The sequence below is a fragment of the Ochotona princeps genome, chromosome 1, assembly GCF_030435755.1.
Source record: "Ochotona princeps isolate mOchPri1 chromosome 1, mOchPri1.hap1, whole genome shotgun sequence".
In the NCBI taxonomy this organism is placed as follows: domain Eukaryota; kingdom Metazoa; phylum Chordata; class Mammalia; order Lagomorpha; family Ochotonidae; genus Ochotona; species Ochotona princeps.
Window position 1 is genome coordinate 81181140 of NC_080832.1, and position 25518 is coordinate 81206657.

The window sequence follows — 25518 nt, forward strand, 5'->3', positions numbered from 1 at the left end:
CATATGGGCGCCGGTTCTAATCCCGGCGGCTCCACTTCCCATCCAGCTCCCTGCTTGTGGCCTGGGAGAGCAGTAGAGGATGGCCCAAGGCTTTGGGACCCTGCACCCACACATGGGAGACCCGGAAAGAAGTTCCTGGTTCCCGGCATCAGATTGGCACCGTACCGGCCGTTGCGGCTACTTGGGGAGTGAATCATGTGATGGAGGATCTTCCTCTCTGTCTCTCCTCGTCTCTGTATGTCTGACTTTGTAATAAAATTAAAAAAAAATATTAGGACTCCCATTTAATCCTATTTCTAGGTAGGCCTTTACCTTGTCTCCAGATCTGGTGCCAAGTTTATATACAGGAATTTGTAAGAAGGCAAATTTTGCAGATTTTAAAATACCAGACAGACAAGGGAATAAAACACAGTTTACAAACGAGTTTTACGGGGGGCTAGGGGGATTTCCACACTTTCATAGTCCAAGCTTTATAAATAATGAAAATGTAAATTCACTATACAGCCAAACAACAGCATGGTTTTTTTCATACACAGTCATATGTCCATCATTGTAGGCATGGACAGTGGCAGAGAGTCCAGCATCCTATTGTCAAGATATAGTGAACAGTTTCATTGAGAGTCCATCTTTGTCTGGAAACAGAAATGCATACCACACTACACCCTCACATCTGGATATGACAGTCTTCATTACACAGTTACTATATATCCCCTTAAATGAAAAGTCACAATACAAAATCAACAATAGAAAGAAAAAATAGAAATTTACAAAGCCATGAAGTTAAATAACATGCTACTAGATATGATAGTCTCCATTACACAGTTAACTATACGTCCCCTTAAATGAGAAGCCACAAAACATAATTAACAGGAAGAAAAAGAAAAATTAACTACACCAAGAAGTTAAATAACATGCTACTAAATGACTAATGTGTAGCTGAGGAAAGGAAAAAGAAAATCAAGAGCCTTCTTGCAGAAAATGCTACTCTATGATCTATGAGTCATTGAAGAATTTAATCAGAAGAAAGTGTTTTGATGAGATGAAACTAACAGAAAACAACAAAACCCAGGCGATATAGTTTCCGCTGATTTTTGTTGGTGAAGTGTGTCTCTTATAGACAATAAATAGATGGGTTTTGTTTTTTAATCCAGTGTACTAATCTATGACGTTTGATTGAGCTTAAGCCATTTACATTCAGGGTTAATATGTACAGGTGGTACTTTGGTCCTGTCATTTTAGCAATGGGTTGTTCAATGGTTTAGTCTTCTGTTGTCATTTTATTGGGATGTTCTTCCCATTTGCCTTTGGTTTTGGTAGGTGCTATTCCTCTTCTCCGTCAAGAGAACATCTGGAAGTATCATTTGTAGGGCAGGTTTGGAAGAGGCAAATTCTTTTAACTTTTCTTGACTGTGGAAGAATTTTATTTCATTTTCAAAGGCAAAAGAAAGCTTTGCTGGATATGTTATCCTAGGCTGTCAATTTTCTTCTTTAAGAATATGGAATATGTCACTCCATTCTCTTCTTGCCTGTAGAGTTTCCTGTGAGAGATCTCCTGTGAGTTTAATTGGCATTCCTTTATGTCAATTGATTTTTTTTCTACATTCATATTTAAGGATCTTTTCCTTATGTTCTATTGAAAAGAACTTGAAGATCATGTGTCTTGGTGAAGATTGCTTTTGATCAAGCCTGTTGGGAGTTCTGTGCCCCTCCTGGATCTTGTTTCCCAATTCTATCTCCAGATGAGGGAAATTTTCCTTTATTATTTCATTAAATACATTTGCAAACTCAGCCTCTCTTTCTGCACCTTCTGGGACTCCCATAACTCTTATATTTGGCCATTTAATAGTGTCTTTCAATTCTTGAATACTCTTTTTGGCTTGATCCAGCTCTGCTTCCAGCTTTTTGTTTGCTTCCCCCTGGTGACAGGAAATACCTTCTAATTTTGAGATTCTTTCTTCTGCCTCCTTCATTCTATTTTGGAGACTCTTCATTGTACTTTTAGTTTGCTCCACTGTATTCTTCATTTCTGATATATCAGCTTTCATTTGATTCATTTCCAGAGTGACATACTCCTTGAATTCCTTGAATGCCCGCTTTATGTGCTTCTCGTTGTTGATAAGAAGCATTTTAACAAGTGTTTTGAATTCTGTATCCTCCATTTTCTCAATTTCTTCCTCAGTTAACTCTGACGTTTGTACGGGGTTTTACTCCTTTGCAGGGGAGTCTTCAGAAATATTCATTGTGCCTTTGTCTCTTCTTTTGTCCTTGGTCATTGTACTTCAGGTTATTAGATTCTTCTCCTTGGGGCAGGTTTTTAAGCTGCGTCATCCAGAGGTCTACAATTTGATTTTACTTATTGCAGTTGGTACATGGCTCTGTTTGCAGTCACTTGTGCCACAACCTCCAGCGAGTTCCAGGTCTGGGTTCTTATGTTAGATTTTCACCATGGTCTCTGTAGCCTCAGCTCCTGGCTCACCACTCTCTACCTCCTGCGACACTGTGCTGAGGCTATACCATTGTCTGTACAACTTTTCTCTCACTTCACGTTGGAGCAGTTCCCAGAAATAGGGAGACACCATGTGTCCTATGTAACTAGATTGTTGGTGGTAGTGATCTTGCAGGAGTCTGTTGGCTGTTAGATCTGAGGGCCCCACGGAGCTATTCTTTTTTTTTTTTTTTTTTTTGGTAGCCTCAGCACGGTATCACAGGAGAACCTATTTTGACACGTACAATGCCATAATCAGTATTATTTTTCTGTGGGCCAGTGCAATGCAATGAGCTGAGTGAGTTCTCACCAAACTTAGCTCACGTGCAGCTCATTGTTGTCCCCTGAAGTCTTAAATTCTTTGCCATGCCATAAGAAATGGTGCCTGATGTGCCACTACTAGAGTTTTTGATCTGTTGGCTGTCAGGTCTGAGGGCTACCCGGAACCTGTAGGATGCCACGTTTTTGCAGCTTGCTGAGCTAGAAATAAGTTCATTCCCAGCTCAGAGCATTCGCAGTTTTGCCCCATGGCCCTTGCCTCCTTAAACAAAATGGCACCTAATTTGGCTCTAGGAGGCGGACTAGGCTGTGAAATGCACCCTGTTCCTGCCCTGCCTGCCTGAGACCTGCCACTCTGTCTCTGCGCTTGGTCAAATCAAATGAGCAGCAGGATGTGCAGTTCTTTGGGTTCACTGTCTGAGCTCCAGGTAGGTGTCCCTCCCCACCTTGTTGCCGGTGGAGTTCAGATCGCTGTTCGCTGAATGCCACTGGTGTAACAGCCATTGCACCACCACACTGTTGTGTCCACTGCTTTCCTGTGTCTGTCATTCTCCAGTACCCCTCTGCTATTTCCTGGAATCTGCCCTCTCTGCTTCACACTGGCTAATATTTCTCCTTCTGTTTAAACGTACCCTTACCCTATTCTGCTATCGTTATTCTCTTCCCATCAAAGCACTTTCACTGTTGTTAATAATGTTGGGGCTGGGCTCGGCAGTGTGGCCTAGTGGCTACGGTCCTCGCCTTGATCCCATATGGCCGCTGGTTCTAATCCCGGCAGCTCTACTTCCTCTCTATCTCTCCTCCTTTCAGTATATCTGACTTTGTAATAAAAATAAAAAATAAATCTTTAAAAAAAAAAATGTTGGGGCTCCAGGACAGAGCAAATTAAGCCTCTGCCTGCCAGTTACGCTAGTTCAAGTCCCAGCTGCTTCACTTCAGATCCAGCTCCCTGATAATGGCTTGGGAAAGCTTGGGCCCCTGCAGCCATGTGGGAGACCCAGAGGAAGCTCCTGGCCCCAGCTTCAGACCTACCCAGAGACTAGCACATGGAAAATCTCTTTCTCCTTCTTTCTGTGGAATTCTCTTTCAAATAAAAATAAATATTTTTAAAAATATATTAATGGTATGGTATTTTCTAGAAGCTTAGGTAAAGTTATAACTACTCCCAGTATGACAGGTATCACTGAATAAAAAAAAGAAAACATTGCTTCTCGGCCTTTTAGCCAAGATCAAGTGTAGAAAAAGAAAAGTTTATAAAATTCCTCCTCTTTTCTTCTTGTTTGTCACTTAGTTTTAGAAATTCCTAAATTAGTCCCTAATCACAATAAAGTTAAATTAATCACTGCATGATACTTATATCTCTGAAATAAATTACAAATTGTATTACTTACAGTTCTGCTTTTCTTAGTTTCCTAAGTTGTCCAGAATTGAGAAACTTTTGGGTTTCAGTAAGAAGACACTCTCAACTTGGAGAAATACAGCAAACTCCCTTCATTCACAGAATATGCTCCAAGTGCAGAGTATCAAACTCTACAATTTAATATCTTCTGCATCTTAACAGTAACCACACTGTGGTTAGAACTTTTAGTTTGAGATGTTGACAGCAACATTAGAACAAATTTCACAAATAGGTGATCTGCTTTTTATCATACGTTCTTAGCAAAATGACTGTTTTACTTTCTTCTCTTACTAAGTCGAGATTTTCATCTCACATAAACGAAGCACTTACTTTACAACTTCAAGTTGGCACATCCAAATTGCCAGAGTCACATGTTCTCTTTTGGGGCAACTGTAAATAAGGGTTACTTCAATGCAAGTATAGCTGTGAGCTGATACAGTAAGTGACTAACAGGTGGGAAGTACATACAGCTTGGATACCATAAACCAAGCAATGATTCACATCCACTAGTGCTGGAGTGAAATGGCACTGTCACTGTGAGCACAATTTAAAATTTATGAACTTTTTCTGGAATTTTCCTCTCAATAATTTATCACGGTAGACTATAGGTAAATGAAATGCACAGAAAATGAAACTGCAGTGAGAAGAACCTCATTTTGAGACTTCACTGAAAGAATGGGGGAAAAAAATCAAGTAGGTAAAGGAAAGCAAAGATGGCTATATAGCTGAAAAAAGACTGTAAATTCTTTGTCACTCTCCCCTCTGCAGGTTGGGGTCTTTTTCTACTCCTCTAGGATCTGCGTAGGAGAGCTTTCAGCCAATACAATGTGGCAAAGATAATTTCCTACACTGGCCACCAAAGAGAATATTATTAACCAATAAATAAAAATTTCCCATAATTACCTGCTATTTTTCTTTCTTTTATCTAACACCATTGAGTGTACATGGAAAGAGAAAGAGCAGAGAAACTAAGAAATGAGGATGAAGAAGGTAGAAAGGAAGACAATGTTGCAGACATGAAGCTATGAAGTCAGGTCCCAAGCTCCAGTTCTAATTTTCCCACTAACCTGGCCAGGGTCGAATAATCCTTCTACACTTTTCAAAAAAATAAATATTCATGTATGTATTTGGAAGTCAAATTTAGAGGAGGTGGGAGGAGACAGAAAAGACACAGAGATCTTCCATCCATAATAGCCAGAGCTGGAATTGGCTGAAACCATGAGCTTCGTCTGGGTCTCCCACAGGGTTAGCAGTGGTCCAAGCACCTAGGTCATCCTCTGGTGCTTTCCCTAAGCTTCGCTGGATCAGAAGTGCAGCAGCCAGAATACAATCAGCACCCAGGGGGACTCCAGAGTCACAGGTGGCAGCAATTTTGCACTTAATCAACTTAGAAAAGTCTGTCACGAGCAGTATATAAGTTTTTTTCTTTTTAACTCCAATAGTAAACCTACTATACCATAATTACATCTAGGTGCATTATAATACCTAGTTTCATCTACGGATAGAAAGGTAACGTTGAACCTTAGCATCTAGCATCTGAATTTATGCTCAATACATTTCTAGTGAAAATCACTTTCATTCTAAGTGTGGTTCTATTCTTTCTTGTTGTTATATGAGATCACACAATAAACAGAACTTACCACTTCAATTGTGGTGAAACCAGGAAATAAACAGACTTAAGCAAGGTAAATAAGGAACAGCTACAATACAATTTCCCAAAGTACAACCAAAAGAAAAAGAAGCAAAGCAAAAGAAGCAGAACTTTCATGTTGCAAGCAGATTAAAACCTGTTCACACTCCATGGAAAGGCAATCATTTAAAATAAATGGTCAAGAGCTAGTGCTAAGTGTTTACAGTTATTGGTTAAACTGGCAAATTGGGTTCTGAAATGAGTTTACACAAAAAAAGTATGTCTAGGCAGAAACGGAAAGCAATTTTCATTTGAGGATGGAAATGGAAATGTTTTTTGCTGGTACAGGAAACATCAATAGTTTAGCATCAGTCTTTTCAACAGAGTGGACAAAGTCCATAAAGGGAAAAAGACCTGCAATAAAAGGAAAACAAACACGTAGTAAAACATGCATATTAGAAAGGAAAGGCAAAAGTTACTAAAGGAAAAAAAGGAGAACATTTAAAGAAACTTGAGGGTAGAAAAAAAGGCAAAAGTTAGAATGAAAATAAACAATTGCAGTACAAAAACGAAGGCAGAGAAAGTAAACTTTGAGTTTCCACAGAGAAAAGAGGCAGAAATAAATAACAAAGATGTAAGTTAGCTACCACTATCTTTGCCATAAACAATTGCCTCCTAACTGGTCTCACTGATCTCTCCTTTTGCATAAAATTTTCTCAGTGGGGTAGCCAATGACTTTTTTGGATGCAAGAGTAATGCTGTCACCTTCAGCCTCATCTTGCACAATTCTTTTTGGTCCCATACTTTCCTTTTGTAAATTCCCCAAATATGCCATGCTTTCTCTATTTTATTCCCTGTCCCTAAAAGTTGTCTTTTCATCCCTTACTTTACCTATTCAACTTTTTGCTTCCTCCTCTTCCTTCCTCCTTCATTCCTTCCTTTTGAAAGATTTATTTGAAAGGCAGAGTTACAGAAAGAAGTCAGGAGCTTTCTTTGTGCCTCCCACATTGGCACATGGACCCAAGCACTTGGGCCACCTCTGCTGCTTTTTCATGTACATTAGCAGGGAGCTAAATCTAAAGTAGAGCAGCTGGGACTGGAACCAGCAAAATGCCACAGAACTGGTCCTACATATTTACCTTAAAACCATGTTATTAGATAAAACCTTAATTATTACAGACAATTTCACTTATCATGCTCCACAAGCATGATATTACATGGACAACTGCAACTCAAATATTAATTCTCCTCACTAGACCACGGAGAAACCATATTTCCCCCCTCAGTTCTGTGCCCACTGTGCAGTACCTACAACACAGAAGGTGCTCAATAAAGAACTATCACATGAATGAATGAACAAAGAGAAACCATCCTAAACCATCAATTAGCAGTGGAAACAGTTAAGCGAATACATGAAAAAGAAACAAGAGAAAACAGGAAAATAAAAATTTCAACACAAGCTGCAGCCTAATCAAATTCATGACATTTTAGTGTAGTATTATAAAAACAAAGATGGGTTCGGGTCATGGGTTTGGGGGCAAATGCTGCTCCTCACAGTGTGGCGGCTGTGGAGGGTGCTCCTGCCAGGTCGGACCCAATGCTGGGGGCTCACCCCAAAGACACTGCTGCAAGGCAGTGAACGAGTCCTCGGCCTCACCCAGGGCAGCCAGTGCACCATGTGGTGCCAGGCTTTGCCTGCTGGCCGCCCAGCGGCCTGCTCTAGGGTTTTTTAAGATACGTTTGCTGCCTGGGGACACCCATGACTAAGTCCAATTTTAGTGTAGGTGAGTAGTGAATCTTGGGTGGTTCCCAGTGACAGGGTCATAGAAGTTTTAGGCATGCGTGGGGACTGAGACCTGGTGGTTTGAAGGGAAGTACCCAGGAGACAATTACGGTTAGTCAGATACACCAACCCAATTCGGAATACAGAAATGGCCTGTTTCCCTAGAACATCACTGATCGTCACACACCAGCCCACACCAATACTATGGATGGGGGCCTCTTTGGCAGTGATGGGTACCATTACCCAACCGTTTGGTGGAGTGGTGGAGTGGTCACATTTGGCAGGGTCAAGACTGTATCCAGCATGCGAGAGAACTTGCTCTGGGGGTAGACTCTATGGGGTTGTGTGGGCCGAACCCTGTGGAAATACAAGTTCCCCTAGTTGGACACCCTAACTGGGTTGAGGTTCCCACCAAGGGGTGCGTGTGGTGGAATGGGGGCTGCGTTCTATCTAGGAAACAGTTGCAGTAACCCGAGGCACTAGTGTGAGCTGGGATTGGATGCACCAGGCCAGTTCAGACCCCAACACCATCTGGTGTCATGGAGAACCAGGGTAGATGTGGGACTGACTAGGCACTGGAATCAATGGGTGTTGCAGTCCATCCTGGTACTCGGCCCTTACATCAACCAGTGGCAGATCAACCAGAGCTGCAGCCTAGTTGGGGCGACCCACAATAACCCCCACCAGGCCTGCCCCCTACCCTGGTTTGCCAGTATGTGTAGCAGAAGACCAGTCTGTCCCCCATCTCATTTGGCTCTTGTACTTGTCAATGGGTATTAAAGCTTAGTTCCATCTAACAAGCTCCAATATCCAGCCCTCACGGATGTCATTGAGTGCCTCTCTGTCTAGCCACCACAGCCCCCGTCCTAGTTTTCATGCCCTCCCACAGGAGTAGTGACCCAAGAAGGGGGAACCCACTTTTTCCCTCCTAGGTCTCTCTCAGTCCCGGTTTATGCACTCTTTGGGTGGTTCTGTGGTTTGACTTGACAGAATTAGTCCCCAGTGCCAGCTGATGCTGTGGCTAAGCCCAAACATCCCTCACCCACTCTAATTTATGCTGGCACCAGCAGGAATAATCAGCCCAACCTGGCTTTTCCCTGATCTAGTCCACATGCAGCGCACAGGTGTTGCAGCCTTGCCTAGTCTGGTCTGTCCCCATCCCAGCCCACGCTCTCGAGTGGGAATAGCTGTCCAGCGTGGGGACCAGCCCCTCAATCCCCTTGCCAGCTCTGCCCCTCCCTTCCTGGATCTCACGTGTGCTCGTTGGGTGCTGCAGTCAAATCCAGTACAGGCAACCTCACCCTGGCATTCCATAATGTGTACTGGTTTTGTTGCAACCAAACCCGGCTCATCCCACACTCTGTTCTGGTGTTCGGATTTGCCAGTGGATGACATGAACTGATTCAGCCTGGTCTGTCCCCGACCCATGCCGAATGTGTGCCAGTGGGAAACTTTCCATGGCCTATTCTGGGCTGTTTCCTATCATGCTTCTTGCGCTAACCTGTAGGGACTGTGTCCTGCCAGAGGAGTTGCCTAGACTCCTCCATCAGAACCCCTCCCAATGCCAGATTTTGCACATACCGGGGGGTCCTTGAGCCAACCCTACTCAGTTCACCTCCTATCCTAGCAGGAACAGTGGCTTTTCCTGGCTGGCTTTCACCCCATTCTGGTTCTTGTTGTTGAATGTTTCAGCCCAGCCATGGCTCATCCATACCCACATAGAGCTCACACATGACTTAGTAGGGGGTTGAGACCCAGCCTAGTCCATCCCACATCTACCCTGGTTCTCCATGACACCAGATGGTGTTGGGGTCTGAACTGGCCTGGTGCATGCAATCCCAGCTCACACTAGTGCCTTGGTTGACTATGCCTGTTTCCTAGATAGAACGCAGCCCCCATTCCAGCACACGCACCCCTTGGTGGGAACCTCAACCCAGTTAGGGTGTCCCCTTACCTCCCCATTTGGGCCTGTTCCGAGCCGTAAATCGCGCACATGCCCGTGGTTGCTCTGAGGACCAGTAGCTGCAAGAGCCTAGCTCGGTATGACCTGTGCTCCTTGCTGGTTTCTAGTTTTGCTTGTAGGCTAAGGTTGGTTAGTGCTGCCCAGTACATTCCGTTCCATTACCAATTTCACAGCTCAACATTGTTAAGTGATTAGAATTTCTTCAAAGGAAGAGTTACTGGCATTGGGAATCTTTAAGATTGACTAGGATCCCAGAAACAGTGCGGTCAGCCTGGAGCTACCTAAGCAACAATTCAGACAACCAATACCCCAGAGCTACCCGGCCGGGCGGCCAGCAGGCACAGCCTGGCGCCAAGTGGCGCACTGCCGCCCAGGCCCAGCTCACCAAGAGCACATGGTGGCTGGGATCGGAATCAGAGCTAGACGCTCCCTCCTGCAGCCCCCAGCAGCCTCCTGACTGCTGAAGTTTAAACCCGCAGGCCCAAGGTTGCGCCCCACCCCAATCCCTTCCACCGCCCAATGAGGGCGGTGGGTGGGCCCTGGACCCACCCAGTCCCGGAGACTTCCCCCCCTAGGTGTACTCACCCGAAAGGAAGCAGTTCCCGAATCCAGGTGGGCCCAGGCCTAGCTCACCATGAGCACATGGTGGCTGGGATCGGGATCCGAGCAAGACGCTCCCTCCTGCAGCCCCCAGAAGCAATGCTTTCACAGGTTTTATATTTTAGTATGTTTAGCTAACAAACTTAATAACTTCATTGAGTGATAAATGATGCTATGAAAAATAAAACAAGGGGCCTGGTATCATTGCACAGCAAACTAAACCTCTGCCTATGGTGCCAGTATCCCATATGGGCACAGCTTTGAGTCCTGACAGCTCTAATTCTGATCTAGCTCCCTGCTAATGACCTGGGAAATCAGGTTCTTCAGCACCTGCACCCACATGGGAGACCTAGAAAAAAATTCCCGTTCCTAGCTTCAGACTGACCCAGTTCTGGCCATTGCGACCATTTAGGGAGTGAACCAGCAGATTGAAGATTTTTCTGCATCTCCTTCTCTCTATATAATTCTGCATTTCAAATAAAAATCTTAAAACACACACACACAAAGGTAACATCAAGTGTTGCTTATGTGTGTTCATTTGTAAGTTAAGGCAATACAATGACAATTTATGTAGATTGTTGAGTCTTAGTAGATTTGGTTCGGGGAAGTAAAAGAGTATTTGGGGTAAGACTTTTATACTTTTTTAAAGATTTATTGCTTTTTATTGGAAAGGTAGATTTACAGAGAAAGAGAGAGACAGAATGATCTTCTGTCCACTGGTTCACTCCCCAAATGGCCACAATGGCTGAAGCTGAGCAGATCTGAAGCCAACAGCCAGAGCTGAGCTGAACTGAAACTGGGAGTCAGGAGCCTCCTCTGGGTCTCTCATGTGAGTGTAGGGTGCGAAGGCTTTGGGCCATCCTCTACTATTTTCCCAGGCCACAGCAGGGAGCTGGATGGGAATCAGAACAGCCTGGACAGAAACCAGTGCCCGTTTGGGATCCTGGCTCTTGCAAGGGGAAAATCAGCTAATTGAGCCATCACACAGGGTCTGGTAAGACTGTTTTAAGTGGATTTGTTTTAACTTGCTGACAGTCTTTCCTGCTCAAATGTAAGTTCCATCAAAGCAGGGACTTTGACTACCTTATGCACTGCTGTATTCACCCTAATACAGTGGCTTGGTAGGGTAAGTATCTGTGAATAAATGAAAATCTATTTCAGCTTTTCAACAATCCCACTGGAGAAGGAAAAGTGTAATATAGAAACATTTTAATATTAAGCTTAACAGCCTACTGGAAATAGTTTGAAAACTTACAAAATATAAAAGTGTAAGGACTGAAACTAATCATGAAAAACCTAACAGCACAAAAATTATGTTTTATTTAGGAAGATTCTACACAGTATACAAAAACTGTTTGAAACTCAAAATTTTCACACCTGCACACTCATAGATCCTTAAGTTAGAATACACTAAAACCAAAATGTTTAATCTACATTATCCCTGAATTTGATGGCTTTATGTATGCTCTTTTGATTTTTCCTATGTGCATCCATTAGAACTGAAGCTGAATCAAAAGCCAATAGAATCCCCAAATTTACCATGGCATTCAAGTACGTTCTGCACACGTGGCACCAGCAGCAATAAGGCAACTTCTTAGTCTCCAATTTCAAAACTAAAACACAACATACACAGCATTTCCCGCCACACAACACATACCACTTTCAGCCAGACAGGTACCTATTCTGCGCAAACCACAATGGAAGCAATTGGAAATGAACTCACAAGCTTTCCCTTTACTAGAAATTTCTTATTAACCTTTACCACTTTTAAAGATAGGCCTTGCACACAGAAGAAAGATTTCCACCTCCCATTTCACTGTGCTCAAATAGGAATGGTCCCTATTTCTTCATTAGATAAACACTGAATACCTCCTACGTTCCAGGCACTGTTCTAGGTGCTCATTACAAAGCAGTAAGGAACACCCTACACACTCTCCCTCCAAGATGTTACCACTAAGATACTTTAAGTTAAATTTAGTTTTTAGATTCCACGTTTCTAAGTGATTATTTTTTTACAAGTATCTCTTATGATACCCTATATATGAAAATCAAGTTTGCAAAATTATCCAGAATGGTTCTTCTTAAAAACATTGCTTACAGCCTCATTTTCCTAAACATCCTATTTATACTCAATTACCAGTGTAAACACGGAACCCACAACAGTCATTTAAAGCAAGAACGTTTGCAGTTCTTAGTCTACCAAGGCTAGCTGTGTTGCGGTGGTGGTGCTGGGGGTTCTTTACAGTTAGACGGGCAAAATGCCAATATTGTTACCCACTGCCACCAACCCCAACAGAAACATTCTCACTTCACACTTAGCAGTAAATGTTTAACTTTGCCTCCCAAGTAAATAAAAACGGAAACACCCAACCTTTGTCTATTACATATAGCTTTAGTAACTGTCCCAAAACTGATACTGTGAATCCCATTTTTTCCTGACACGTAATTGTCGAAAATATTCTTTGGAATCGTGCTCTGCTAACATCAAACAAGGCCTGGACTTATCCGATCGCTGGCTTGCAAAAGGAAACCTGGAGCTCCATAGAAACAGAAAAGTACAAGTGATACAAAACCTATCCCCGAGAATTATCGCTACTCTTCTTTCCGATTGACCCCCAATTCCTCCCAACCTTAGCCCCTGGAAACTTTCCAGTAATATCAGACGAGAGTAGCTTGTTCTCATCGTTAGGCCACTGCCAAACGGGGATGAAAAAAAATCTCACAGACTTTTATGCGCACTCTCAAAGGCCGCCCACCAACTCCCGCCCGCCGCCAGATCCACCGGCGCCCCCTCGGCCAACTCCGCTCGCTGCCAAGCCTGGGCGAACTCGAACCCCGCGCACTCCCAGCACGCTCCCTCCCCGCCATCGCCCATCCCTCAAACCCCCGCGGTCCCCCAACCCTCCCAGTGTAGGTAACTGAATATCTCGATTTCCGGAGGTCACGTTTTCCTGTGTTTTCCCCACCCGCCGCCCCGCAAAGGCAAAAACAGACGTACCTTCCAGAAAAGTAATCTCTCCGGAGCTACCGCCGCTCTTGCCAGCCGCCATCTTCCTCCTCCCACGCCGCCGCCTCCTTAATCCATGGCCCACACCACTTTCGTGATCGCCAGGATGAGAGGCCGAGCCGCAGGAGGGTAGCCGCCTCAGGGTTGCAGGCCTCCGGCTTAGCCGTCAGGCGGGCGGCGCTCGCACGTCCGGACAAAAGCAGGCCCGGGCGCCCGGGCCTGTCGGTGGGCTGGCGGGCGGCGAGCGCGGCCTGGGCTTCTCCTCAGGCCCCTCCGGGGGAATGCGAACGGCGACGGCGGCGACGGCGCTTCCCGGGCCCGGCTCTCCTCGGCCCGCGACTCCCCATCCACCGCCCACCGAGGCAGCCAGAGAAGCCTCTCTCGAACGCAGGTTCCAGGAAGGGAGGATGAAGGCGAGCGTACTAACACGCCTCCCTGCGTCCCAGGCCGTAAAATGGCCGCACCCGCCGCGCCGGAGCGGCGAGAGCTCCGCGACCGGCCCGCACCCCCCCAGACCCCTCTCTCCTTCCGCAGCCGCGGCCGCCGCTCCGGCCTACCGCCCACCCCCGCCCTGGGGTGAATGCATCAGGGCAGGCCTCTGCGACTGTCCATGTGGACAGGGGTGGGTCTCTGCCACAGCCTTGCGTCGGTCGCCACAGCAGCTCCTCCGCCGCCGCTCCTCCCCCGCCCGGCTCCCGCCCCCGCCCCGACGCCGCCGCCCCCAGCGCGGCTCGCTCTCAGGGCCCCGGCTCTGCTCGCCAGCGCTGCGGGCTGCGGCTCGGCCCGGGGTGCGGGCTGGCCGTGCCCGACGCCCGGCTTCTCGGTGAAGCCGGCCCTTCCCTGCGCCGTCTCGGCTCAGACCTCTTTGGCCCCCCAGTCCCGACCACCGAGGGCCCCATGGCAGACGTGGCGAGGGAGCACTTCCTAGCCGGGCCAGCGCTACATTTGGTGCTGTGGCAGAAATGTTGTAAGTTTATCTCTGAGGAGACTATAGAGTTTAAACTATAGCCGACCGAGAAAGACGTGAGGTAAAATAATTACACTTTTAGGACACGTCGTGATTCACATTCATTGTTAAAGAAGTTTAAAATAATGGGTGGCAGTGTTAAAGTCCTTTGTCATTTATCAGCCTGATTTATCTGCAAGACGATAAAATTTCAGAGACTAGATGACCATATCAAATTGATGTTTCCTTTTCATATTTTTAATACTATGACTTTGTCATGAATGAAAACATGGAAAATGAAACGATTAAGTTATCCCAGGGCTGCCTGTTGAAATTCAATTTCTTTAGTGTGTAGTCTTTCCTATAGCATTTTCTTAAGTCCTAGACATCCCTATTTAAAAGACAAAACCGAACAATAGCAAAGAATCTATGCTGTAAATCACTTAAAAGCTGACCACAGTTAAAATGTTGCAAGAAATACTTTAACTTTGTAAGAAGTATCTTGGGTCTAATTCTGCAAATCCTCAGACTTACAAAGGCTTTCTGTTTTAAGCTTATAATTTTTTTTTCTAAAATGGACAAGTAATATTTTCCAATCCAACCAGAAGTGTAATGAATATGATTTATTATAATTTGTTATTTTTGGTACTTGAACAGGTTGTATTATCCTGTTCCTCTATGACATGGTCTATGTCAGTGACAATATAATCCTGAGTGGTATAGGTATTAGTAGTAAATGTAGTTGGCTGGTTATATATACAGGTTTCAAAATACAAATTTAAAAAGTGAATCTCTGACTCTATACCTGTACATGCTGCCTTAGAAAATGGAGCAAAGTGGCAGGAGTGAAGGCTATAGGTGACTTTCTAAAAGTTCTAAAAGGCAAGAAAATGAGTTCTCCTCTGGAGTCTTTAGAAAAGAAAGCTTACCTCTTGATTTTAGCACAATGAGGCAGATATTGGACTTAGAGAACTGTGAGATAATAAATTGGTACTTACATGCTAAATTGGTAGTACAGTGGTATGTGACAGCAGAGTTAAAGGCAGGCAGGACTCAAACAGTACTCACATGGTACCCTGGTGCTTGATGGAGCAGGATTAGACAGTTTAGCCATTGCACTAGGCCCAGTAGTTCCAGTTCTAAACGAAAGCAGTGGATTAAACCAATAGTTAACAAACTTCAGCACCAGAGAAGCTTGTGTTTTTTTGTTTTGTTTTGTTTTGTTCTTTTAAAGAAAAAAAATTATTTGTTTTGACGGAGTTTGGGGCCCACTTGTTGCTGTAGCAGGATAAGCCTTTGTCTGTGGTGCTGGCATTCCATATGGGCAGCGGTTTGCATCCCAGTTGCTCTACTACCAGGCTAGCTCCTTGCTAAAGCAGCAGGTGTCCCAGGTGCTTGAACACCTTCACCCACGTGGGACACCTAGTAGACATTCTAGGCCCCTGATTCTCAGCTCTGGCCATTGAAGCTATTTGGGGAGAGATCTAGGAGATGGAACATAATGCTTTCGGTCTCTCTTTTATCTGTGACTCTGTCTTCCAAATAAAAATAAAATATTCAACACATGAACCACACACACACGTTTTAATTTTTAAAAAGAAAGAGTTAACAGACATGGAAATCCTTTCACTGTTTCACTTCCCAGATGGCTGCAGTACCCAGGGCTGGGCGGGGTGGGTGAGTGGTGCCAGGCTGACCCAGGGGCCAGGAATACCTGGGCTGTCCTCTGCGGCTTTTTCCAGGCTGTCAACAGGGAATAGCATCAAAGCAGAGTGGCCAGAGCAAGGACTGGCAATCAGATGGCTAAGTCCCCAAAGGATGCAAAGGTTGCTGATCAAGGAACTACACTTTGTTGTTTTTTTTTTTTTTTTAAATATATAGTTTTATTGGAAAGGCAAATTTACAGAGAGAGAGATACAGAGAGAAAGGTCTTCCATCTGTTGATTCACTTGGCAAGTGTCCATTGTGACTGGAGCTGAGCTGGTCGGAAACCAGGAGCAAGGAACCTTCTCTAGGTCTCCCATGCAGGTACAGGATCCCAAGACTTTTGGCCATCCTTCACTGCTTTCCCAGGCTATAAGAGGGAGCCTGGTGGGAAGTGGAGCAGCTGGGACATGAACTGACACCCATATGGGATCCTGATATGTGTAAGGTGAGGATTTAACCACTAAGTCATTGTTCTGGCCCAAGGAGCTACACTTTTTTTTTTTTAAGTCTAGCTACATTAGACTGAACAGTCTCTAAATTTCTCTCTAGTTCAATTGTTCTGGTTTTATGAAAACAGATATTTCAATTGGTAGAATTATTAGTGTACATGTTCAGGTTTACATCACATACAGTTTCTAAAATTAATGTTCCTTCATATGAGTATGTTCAACTCAGAATTCACAGTACTGTGTAACTTTTCATGCAGAATTCAAAGCCTAGAAATTTTGAGATTGAGGACACGACCCTGAAATTTATTTAGTGCCTTTCAAATAAAAAAATAAATAAATCTTTTGAAAAGCAGAGTTACAGAGAGAAGGAGAGAGACAGAGAGAACTTCCTTCCACTGGTTCATTCCCCTCATGGCTGCAAAGCCAAGAGCTTCTTTTGGGTACCATGTACCACATGGATACAGGGCCTCAAGGCTTTGGACCATCATCTGCTGCTTTCTCAAGCCATAAGCAGCAAGCTGCACCTGAAATGGAGCAGTTGAAATTATTCATCAGAAAGAGGTTTCTTAACTACTGGGTTATTGCCCAAATGCTCAAGCAAGGTTGAGCCAACCCAAAATCAGAACTTTGAGAATTCGGTCCAGGTGTGCTGCATTGATGTCAGGTGTCCAGCAACCTAACCTGCTCAAGGTCTGCATTAGCAGGAAACTGCAACTGGAAATACAGCTAGGACCCAAATGCAAGCACTCTCCCCACCCCGTGTGGGAGGAGCACATCCACAGTGACATCTTAACCACTGTACCAAATGCTCCCTCTGCCTAGTATAGACTCCTTGCATGTGTTTTCCTGTGAACCCTAACACTTAGTAAATACTATTATCTACCTGCTTTGTGGGAACTGAAGAAAGTAAGCATGGCTGAAGAAAGTAATCTAGTAAGACTCATTACATTAAAACATCATGGCTCAGGGCCCGGCGGCGTGGCCTGGTGGCTGAGTTCCTCGCCTTGAGCGTGCCCGGGATCCCATGTGGGCGCCGGTTCTGATCCCAGCAGCTGCACTTCCCATCCAGCTCCCTGCTTGTGGCCTGGGAAAGCAGTTGAGGACGGCCCAAAGCTTTGGGACCCCACACTGGCGTGGGAAACCCGGAAGAGGTTCCAGGTTCCCGGCTTTGGATCAGCGCAGCACCGGCTGTTGTGGTCACTTGCGGAGTGAATCATTGGATGCAAGATGTTCCTCTCTGTCTCTCCGCCTCTTTGTATATCTGACTTTGTGATAAAACAAAACAAAACAAAAAAACAACAACAACAAAAAAAAATCATGGCTCCCACGTTCTGAAATTAGCATGCTCTCAAACTGTCCACTTCAAACTATTTCAATCTTTTAATCCATTCTCTATCAGTCTCAGAATTGCTTTCTACTTCGCACGGAAAAGCATGCCCTCTTAGTTTGCCAAAGCCATTTGCATTTCTACCTGTCCATTAGTTTCCTACAGAGTTCCTATATTAACTCAATCCACTCATATATCCCATGTGCCGCATCCCCCAGTACCTTGTCAAGATTCCGTTTCTTCAGTACATTAGCATTTATCTTTGATGGAGCAGCAGTGTTGTCCCTACTCGTTATAATGTTTGGAATGTTTGTACTACTTTTTTAAACAACTTTACAGTCAACTCACCAGCATAGTTATCTCCTACTCAAAATGGTTTAAAATCATATATTTGGGGTGGGAGTGCAGCCAGTTTAAACTATCATTGGGACACCTGCTTCTGATATCAAAGTGCTTTTGGACTCCTGGTTACTCCTTTGCCAGTTCAGCTCCCTGCCAATGGCTCAAGTACTTGAGTTCTTGCCGTCCTTGTGGGGGATCTGTATGGACTTCCCAGCTCCCGTCTTCCTTCTGACCCAGTCCAGCTGTTGCTGCCATCTGGAGAATGAACCAGCAGATGAAAGAGTCCTTTGCCTTTCTATCACTCTGCCTTCCAAATCCATAGATAAATAAATCTTTTTAAAAGACGTATGTAAGAAGCCTTATATCAAGAATGTTTTCTATGTAGTTTCAGTCCTACAAGCAAGAATAAGCAGTGATGATGACCAGAGAAAATCATCTCACAGAATTGAGGGTAAAAAATGGGATTGTGACAGTCTGTGGAATCCCTGGAAGACCCAAGGGCATGGCCGCCTCCTCAGAACTGCTTGTCTCTAGGTATTCCTATCTCAGTGACTGCCATTTTCTTCTTCTTTTTAAAGATTTCTTTATTTTTTATTGTAATGTCAGATATATAAAGAGGAGGAGAGACAGAGAGGAAGATCTTCCATATGATGATTCACTCCCCAGGTAGCCACAGTGGCTGGAACTGAGCCAATCCAAAGCCAGGAGCCAGGAGCTTCTTCCGGGTCTCCCACATGGGTAAAGTGTCTCAAGGACTTGTGCTGTCCTCTTCTACCTTCCCAGTCCTTAAGCAGACAGTTGGACTGGAAGTGGAGCAGCCAGAACATGTACAGGTACCCATGTGAGATGCTGGTGCCACAAGGCTGAGGACTAGCTTACTTTGCCACTGCACTAGCCCCTTTTACTCTGATTATAAAAGAGTATAAAACGTTTCATAGCTCTGATAAGTGTCATGGGCACTAAGTGCTTTGCCTAATAAATAAATTGGCATTGCAGATGAACATGTGGATATTTGTGTTCGTTCATGAAAATGCTCACATAAAAACCTTTACAGGCTGAACTCCAAAACAATGTTCTTGGGGCCTGCATTGTGTCTTAGCAAGTTAAGCTGCCACTTGCAATGCTGGCACTATATGTGAGTGCTGGTTGGAATTCTGGCCACTCCACTTAAAATCCAGTTCTCTGCTAATGCACCTGGAAAAGTAGCAGAAAATGGTTCAAGTGGTTGGCACCTGTACCCACATGGGAAACAGATGCGATTCCAGGCATCTGGCTTTGGTTTTGCCCAGCCCTGGTTGTTATAGTCATTTAAAGAGTGACGTATGGAATACTGTTCTCTTTGTCACTCTCCCCCTCTCTCTGTAACTCTCCCTTTCACATGAATAAATAAATCTAATTTTTCTAAAAAAGCATGATATAGGGCCAGGCACAATGGCTCAATTGGTTCATCCTCCCCTTATAAGCGCAAGGGTCCTGGTATATGGCTGCTGATTCATGTCCCTGCAGCTCTTCTTCCCATCCAGCTCGCTGCTTAGGGCCTGGGAAGTAGTAGAGAATGGGCCAAAGCCGTGGGACCCTGTATCTGCTAAGGAGATGCAGAAGAATATCCTGGCTCCTAGTTTTGGATTATCTCAGCTCTAACCATCGCACCCATTTGGGGAGTGAACCAGCAGATGGAGGATCTTTCTGTCTCTCCTCCCCTTTCTATGTATCTGCCTTTCCAATAAAAATAAATAAATCTTAAAAAGAAAGGTATAAATGGTAGTTCTCAAATTTTAACATGAATAAGAAATAATTGGAAGCTGGCACTGTGATACAGTTGGTTAAGTCACTGAATACAGTGCTGGCATCAAATATGGATAACAGTTCAAGTCCTGATGGCTTCACTTCTGATATAGCTCCCTACTAATGGCCTGGGAATGCAGCAGAGGAGGGCCCAAGTGCTTGATCTCCTGTATCCATGTGGGAGACCCTGGGACACTTCTGGTTACCAGCCTTGATCTGGCCTTACCTTGGCTGTTGCAGCTATTTGGGAAGTGAACCAGCAGATGGAAGATCTTTCTGTGTTTCTGCCTCTCTCTGTAATTGCTTTCCAAATCAATCAATCAATCAATCAATCCTTTTCTAAAAAGTTAACTGCCAACTCATCAGCTTCCTAGTCCTTATTCCAGACCATGTGGTTCACTAGGTCTGAATAGGACCCATAAGTTTACGTTTCTAATGAGTTGAAAGATGATATTGATGATGCTGGTCTAAGAACCAGAGTTTTGGGGTTATATATCAATGTGTTTCATTTAGGCAAAACCAACATTCCCAGTAATTTGCTAGAAATACTATCCAAATCTCCTAGTCTGCATTTTTTTAAAACATCTACAATTATTCTTATATTTGGAAATTGAGACTCAAAGGTTAACTAAATTTATCAAGATGACTCAGATATGTGCTTGTAGACCTGGGATTTGAGCACTGGTGCTTACACATTCCAAAGTCCTCACTCTGTGACTATTATTACCATGTGGTAAAGATGGGTAGAATATAATCAGTGGTGGCATCAGAAGCAAAGTTTTAGGCATGAAATAAAGTGATACTTTACTAGGAATTTTTTTTTTTAACAGGAACATTCTGGGTGTTTTTTTTTTAAAGATTGTATTTTTATTACAAAGTCAGATATACAGAGGAGGAGAGACAGAGAGGAAGATCTTCCGTCCGATGGTTCACTCCCCAAGTGAGCCGCAAGGGGCCGGTGCGCGCCAATCCGATGCCAGGAACCAGGAACCTCTTCCGGGTCTCCCACATGGGTGCAGGGTCCCAAAGCATTGGGCTGTCCTCGACTGCTTTCCCAGGCCACAAGCAGGGAGCTGGATGGGAAATGGAGCTGCCAGGATTAGAACCGGCACCCATATGGGATCCCGGGCCGTTCAAGGCAAGGACTTTAGCCGCTAGGCCACGCCACCGGGCCCCTTTACTAGGAATTTTTATGTTTGACCTGTTTACTCCAATTGAATAACTTTCTTTCTGATTATCTATTGTTCACTTGTGTCTCTAGTTAGTAATAACAGGAGGAATATAATAATGCCTTGTAACCTAACTTGCTAAAATGCTGTTCTCTAATGCTAACTCCAAACTGAAGTTTATTAGAACTTTCACTTTTATTAGCTTCACTTTGGAATTTCAATGGCTACCTGTCCTCTACAGGTCAGTGAACTGAAGTCTTCTGAGCACAAAAAATGTAAGGATTAGCTAAGCAATTCTGAGTTGTAGAATTTAAACATTTCTGCCATTTGAAATTGAAAGTCTTATTTGACAAACTGTCTATTCTTTATACTAGGGAGCTTCAAAAAGTTCATGGAAGATGGAAGTAAAATATAATGTGCATTTCCCACAAACTTTTTGAATCATCTTTGCACGTACATATGACATAAGCACTTTCTCTTGTGTAGTTGATATTTTGTGTGTAAAAATGATTCTTACTGCTTTTCTTTTTCTGATTCTTTTTTTCTGAACAGCATACTTGAATACACAGTTTATTTTATTAGAATGTATTTTTCTTTTTAAAGAAAGGCAGAGTGGCAGAGAAAGGAGAGACACACAAACAGAGGAAGTCTTCCATCCACTGGTTTCCTTTCCAGATGGTCTCAATGCCAGCCAGCGCTGGGCCAGGCCTGAACCAGGAGCCAGGGCATTCAGCTGGGTCTCTCGTGTGTATGATAGGGCCAAAACACCTGGGAAATTTTCCTTTGTTTTTCCCACACCATTACCAGGTTTCTGGACCAGAGGCTGAACAAGGGGATATGAACCAGTGCCCATTTGGGATGCCAGCATCACAGGTGATGGCTTTACCTTCTATACCACAAAACTGGCCCCTAAAAGTTATTTCTAAGAAGATTCTTTGATGAGTCCCAGTGCAATGGCTTAGTGCTAAATCCTCATCTTCCATGCTCAGGGATCCCATATTGACTCTGGTTCTTGTCTGGGCTGTTCCACTTCTGTTTGCTACCTACTTGTGGCCTGGGAAAGCGGTGGAGGATGGCCCAAAACCTTGGGACACTGTACCTGCGTTGGAGACCTGAAGGAGGCTCCTAACTTTGGACCAACTCAGCACCGGCTGTTGTGGCCAGTTGGGGAGTGAACTAGCAGGTGGAGGATCTTTGTCTCTCCTTGTCTGTGTAAATCTGCCTTTCCAATAAAAATAAATAAATCTTTAAAAAAAATGAAGATTCTTTGATGAGTCAGTTTACCAACTGTTGTTTGTGCCCAAGGTAAAGGGGCCACAGTATAGTAAACCATCATACAAATATCCTAAATGCCAAGAGAAATATTGCGAAGACAGAGAAATGATTAAGTACATGTTAAAATATCTATTTAATAAAATATCAAATGTTCAAGTCAGGGAAGTAGATTTGTTAGTACTTATCAGGAAAATACTCAGAAATAATTATCAAGAAAAGGTAATTTACAGGGAAATTTGACCTTATAGTTATAAAAATTAATGTGTTAAATATGACACAGGCTACCTTAGGGAAAAATCACTTTGCTCTCAGATTTGTAAAAATTATAATGTAGGACACAGGCTATAGATAAAAGGTTATAGAGGATTTGTGTAAATGACTTTTTTTTTCCTGTGGAATTTTTAGTAGTTTTAATTTTTTTTTAAAAGATTTACTCATTTTATTACAGCCACATATACACAGAGTGAATGAGAGACAGAGAGGAAGATCTTCCGTCCAATGATTCACTCCCCAAGTGAGCCGCAACGGGCCGGTGCGCGCCGATCCAAAGCCGGGAACCTGGAACCTCTTCCAGGTCTCCCACATGGGTGCAGGGTCCCAAAGCATTGGGCTGTCCTCGACTGCTTTCCCAGGCCACAAGCAGGGAGCTGGATGAGAAGTGGAGCTGCCGGGATTAGAACCGGTGCCCATATGGGATCCCGGGCCTTTCAAGGAGAGGACTTTAGCTGCTAGGCCACACCGCTGGGCCCCAGTAGTTTTAATTTTTATAGTGTGTTTTCTACTGATTTTGTGTCTCCTCAAACCACTTCAAACTGACAAATAAAGCAGTATCTTATGTTTCCTTGAAATTCCAAAGTTTGAGAATATCAGCTTACCACTTTCCTATTTTAAAAATGCAATTTTTTGAAATAAAAATGTAGTAATTGTAAAATGTTTCAGTTTGTGAAATTTTCCTTATCTATCAATTCTTTTTGTTGTTGTTACAAAATCTTATTTAATAAACATAGTGAGTGGACTATGTAAGATGACAAGCAATCTGTGAAGCTCAGCAGGAAACAAGGGACTAGAGTCAAATCACACCAATCGAACTAGGAATGATGGTTGATTGTAGAAGCTTCTTGTTGGTCATGCTACTTCTTGAACACACAACATGGCTGTGAAGTGGTAGGATCAGAATCTAAATTTGAATTCAGAATTCTAAGTTGTTGGCCTCATTGCACCAGAGCTGGGAAATTATTTCTAAGACCTTTTGGCTGTCCTCAGTGTGTTCATGGACATAGGTGTCTGCTGTATAACTTGGCCTGATATATTATTTTTTGTTTTGTTTTTCTTTTTTGTTTTTTTAAAAGATTATTATTATTTTTAAAGATTTATTGATTTTTACAAAGTCAGATATACAGAGAGGAGGAGAGACAGAGAGGAAGATCTTCCGTCCAATGATTCACTTCCCAAGTGAGCGCAACAGCCGGTGCTGTGGCGATCCAAAGCCGGGAACCAGGAACTTCTTTCCGGGTCTCCCACATGGGTACAGGGTCCCAAAGCTTTGGGCCATCCTCGACTGCCTTCCCAGGCCACAAACAGGGAGCTGGATGGGAAGTGGAGCAGCCGGGATTAGAACCGGCGCCCATATGGGATCCCGGGGCGTTCAAGCCGAGGACCTCAGCCGCTAGGCCACGCCGCTGGGCCCTAAAAAGATTATTTTGTGATACAGTTTTATAGGCTCTGGGATTTTCCTTCCTTTGATCCCCAAATTCCCTCCTCCCATTGATTTCCCTTATATTATTACAATAATATAGTCCTTCAAAAATAGTCTTAAGTCCATCATTCTGCTATTTAAGTATTTCCTGACATTGTAGGTGTAGACAATGGCAGAGTGTCCAGCATCCTATTGTCAAGATATATTTAACAGTTTCGTTGGGAGTCCATCTTTGATTTGGAAGTAGAGACGCATACTGCATTGTATCTTCACATCTTGATATGACTGTCTTTATTATACATATCCTCTAGATGACTATATGTACATGCATGTTTGCCTATATATCTATTGATCTTGTATTTTTCATGAAGGTTGCCTTTTTTCAGAGAGAATATATGATATTTGTCCTTTTGGGATTGACTTATTTCACTGAGCGTAAAGGTCTCTAGTTGGGACCATTTGGTTGCAAATGATAGAATTTCATTCTTTTAATGGTTGAGTAGTATTCCATGGAGCATATATACCAGTTTCTTTATCCACACCCCTTTAGACGGACATCTGGGTTTTCCATGTCTTTGCTATTATAGTTAGTGCTGCTGTAAATGTAGGATTACTGGTCACTTTTTAACATGCAGATTCCATTTCCTTTGGATATATTCCCAAAAGTAAGATAGCTAGGTCATAAGGCAGATCAAATTTCAGTTCTCTTAGTACTCTCTTTACTGATTTTCATAGTGGTTATACTAGCCTATACTCCCAGTAAGAGTGAACCAGAGTATCTTTGGTTCCACATCCATGCCAGCAGGTGTTGTTAGTGGAGTTCTGAATGCAGGCCAGTCTCACTGGAGTTTCGTAGAACCTCAAGGTAGGTTTTTAGTTGTGCTTGCTTAATAGCTAGAGAACCTAAGCATTTTTTCATATGTCTGTTAGCCATTTGCGTTTGTTCTTTTGAAAAATGTCCATTTCCATTGCCCATTTATTCACATAATTGTTTATTTTCCTGTTGTTGAGTTTCTGAAACTCTTTGTAAATCCTGGATATTAGTCCTCTATTGGTTGTGTAGTGTGTAAAGATTTTTCCCATTCTGTTGGTTGCTTCTTCACTTTGTTGATCATTTCATTTGCTGTACAGAAGCTTCTTAGTTTAATGTAGTCCCATTTGTTTATTTTGGCTTTGATTCCTTGTGCTTTCAATGACTTTTCTAAGATGTTACTCCCAATTTTTGTATCTTACATAATACTTCCTATGCTTTCCTCTAATAGTTTGCTGGTTCTCGGTGCAGATTTATGTCCTTGATCCATTTAGAGCTGGTTTCTGTATAAGATGAGAGATAGAGGGTCTTGCTTCTTACTTTTGCAGGCTGCCAAAACATTGTCTAACATTCTTTTCTTTTCACCCTTTGACGAGGTGTTTGAAGTTTTCTGTTGGTTTAGAGAAGCTGGCTATCTTGTTTTAGTGTGCATCTGGGTATGTTATTTATCCTTGCATAATGGGGTGGCCTAGTCTAGCAACATATGCTGCAAGGCAGGACCTTAGATCTATCTGATGTTCCTTGAGGTTGGAGATCAGGTACTATGATCTGATTGGGGAGACCCATAAGAATTCCTGCGATGCTGGTCGTCCAACCCAGACATCAAGTGTGCTGGTGGGTGCTCTGTCCTAGTCAGGGAAATCAC

The 25518-nt window shown here is 43.6% G+C and overlaps 2 protein-coding genes across 11 annotated transcripts in view; one reads left to right on the top strand and one right to left on the bottom strand.

Annotated features, from left to right (window-relative positions):
* Positions 1-13824, bottom strand: part of SENP6 (SUMO specific peptidase 6) — a 99234-nt gene extending 85410 nt beyond the window's left edge. For 7 of the 10 annotated variants that reach the window (XM_058661322.1, XM_058661318.1, XM_058661313.1 and 4 more), the window contains exon 1: positions 13138-13822. Coding sequence is in view for 1 of the 10 variants with exons in the window: in XM_058661333.1 (XP_058517316.1) it covers positions 13138-13189 (52 nt within the window). In the remaining 9 variants the exon portion in view is untranslated. Of the gene's footprint in view, positions 1-13137 lie in introns of all 10 variants that reach the window. The other 3 variants (XM_058661333.1, XM_058661326.1, XM_058661331.1) reach the window with 3 other exon arrangements.
* Positions 13825-13904: 80 nt separating this feature from the next.
* Positions 13905-25518, top strand: part of FILIP1 (filamin A interacting protein 1) — a 284939-nt gene continuing 273325 nt past the window's right edge. The window contains exon 1 of the mRNA XM_058661290.1: positions 13905-14113. The gene's annotated coding sequence lies outside the window, so the exon portion shown is untranslated. The remainder of the gene's footprint in view (positions 14114-25518) is intronic.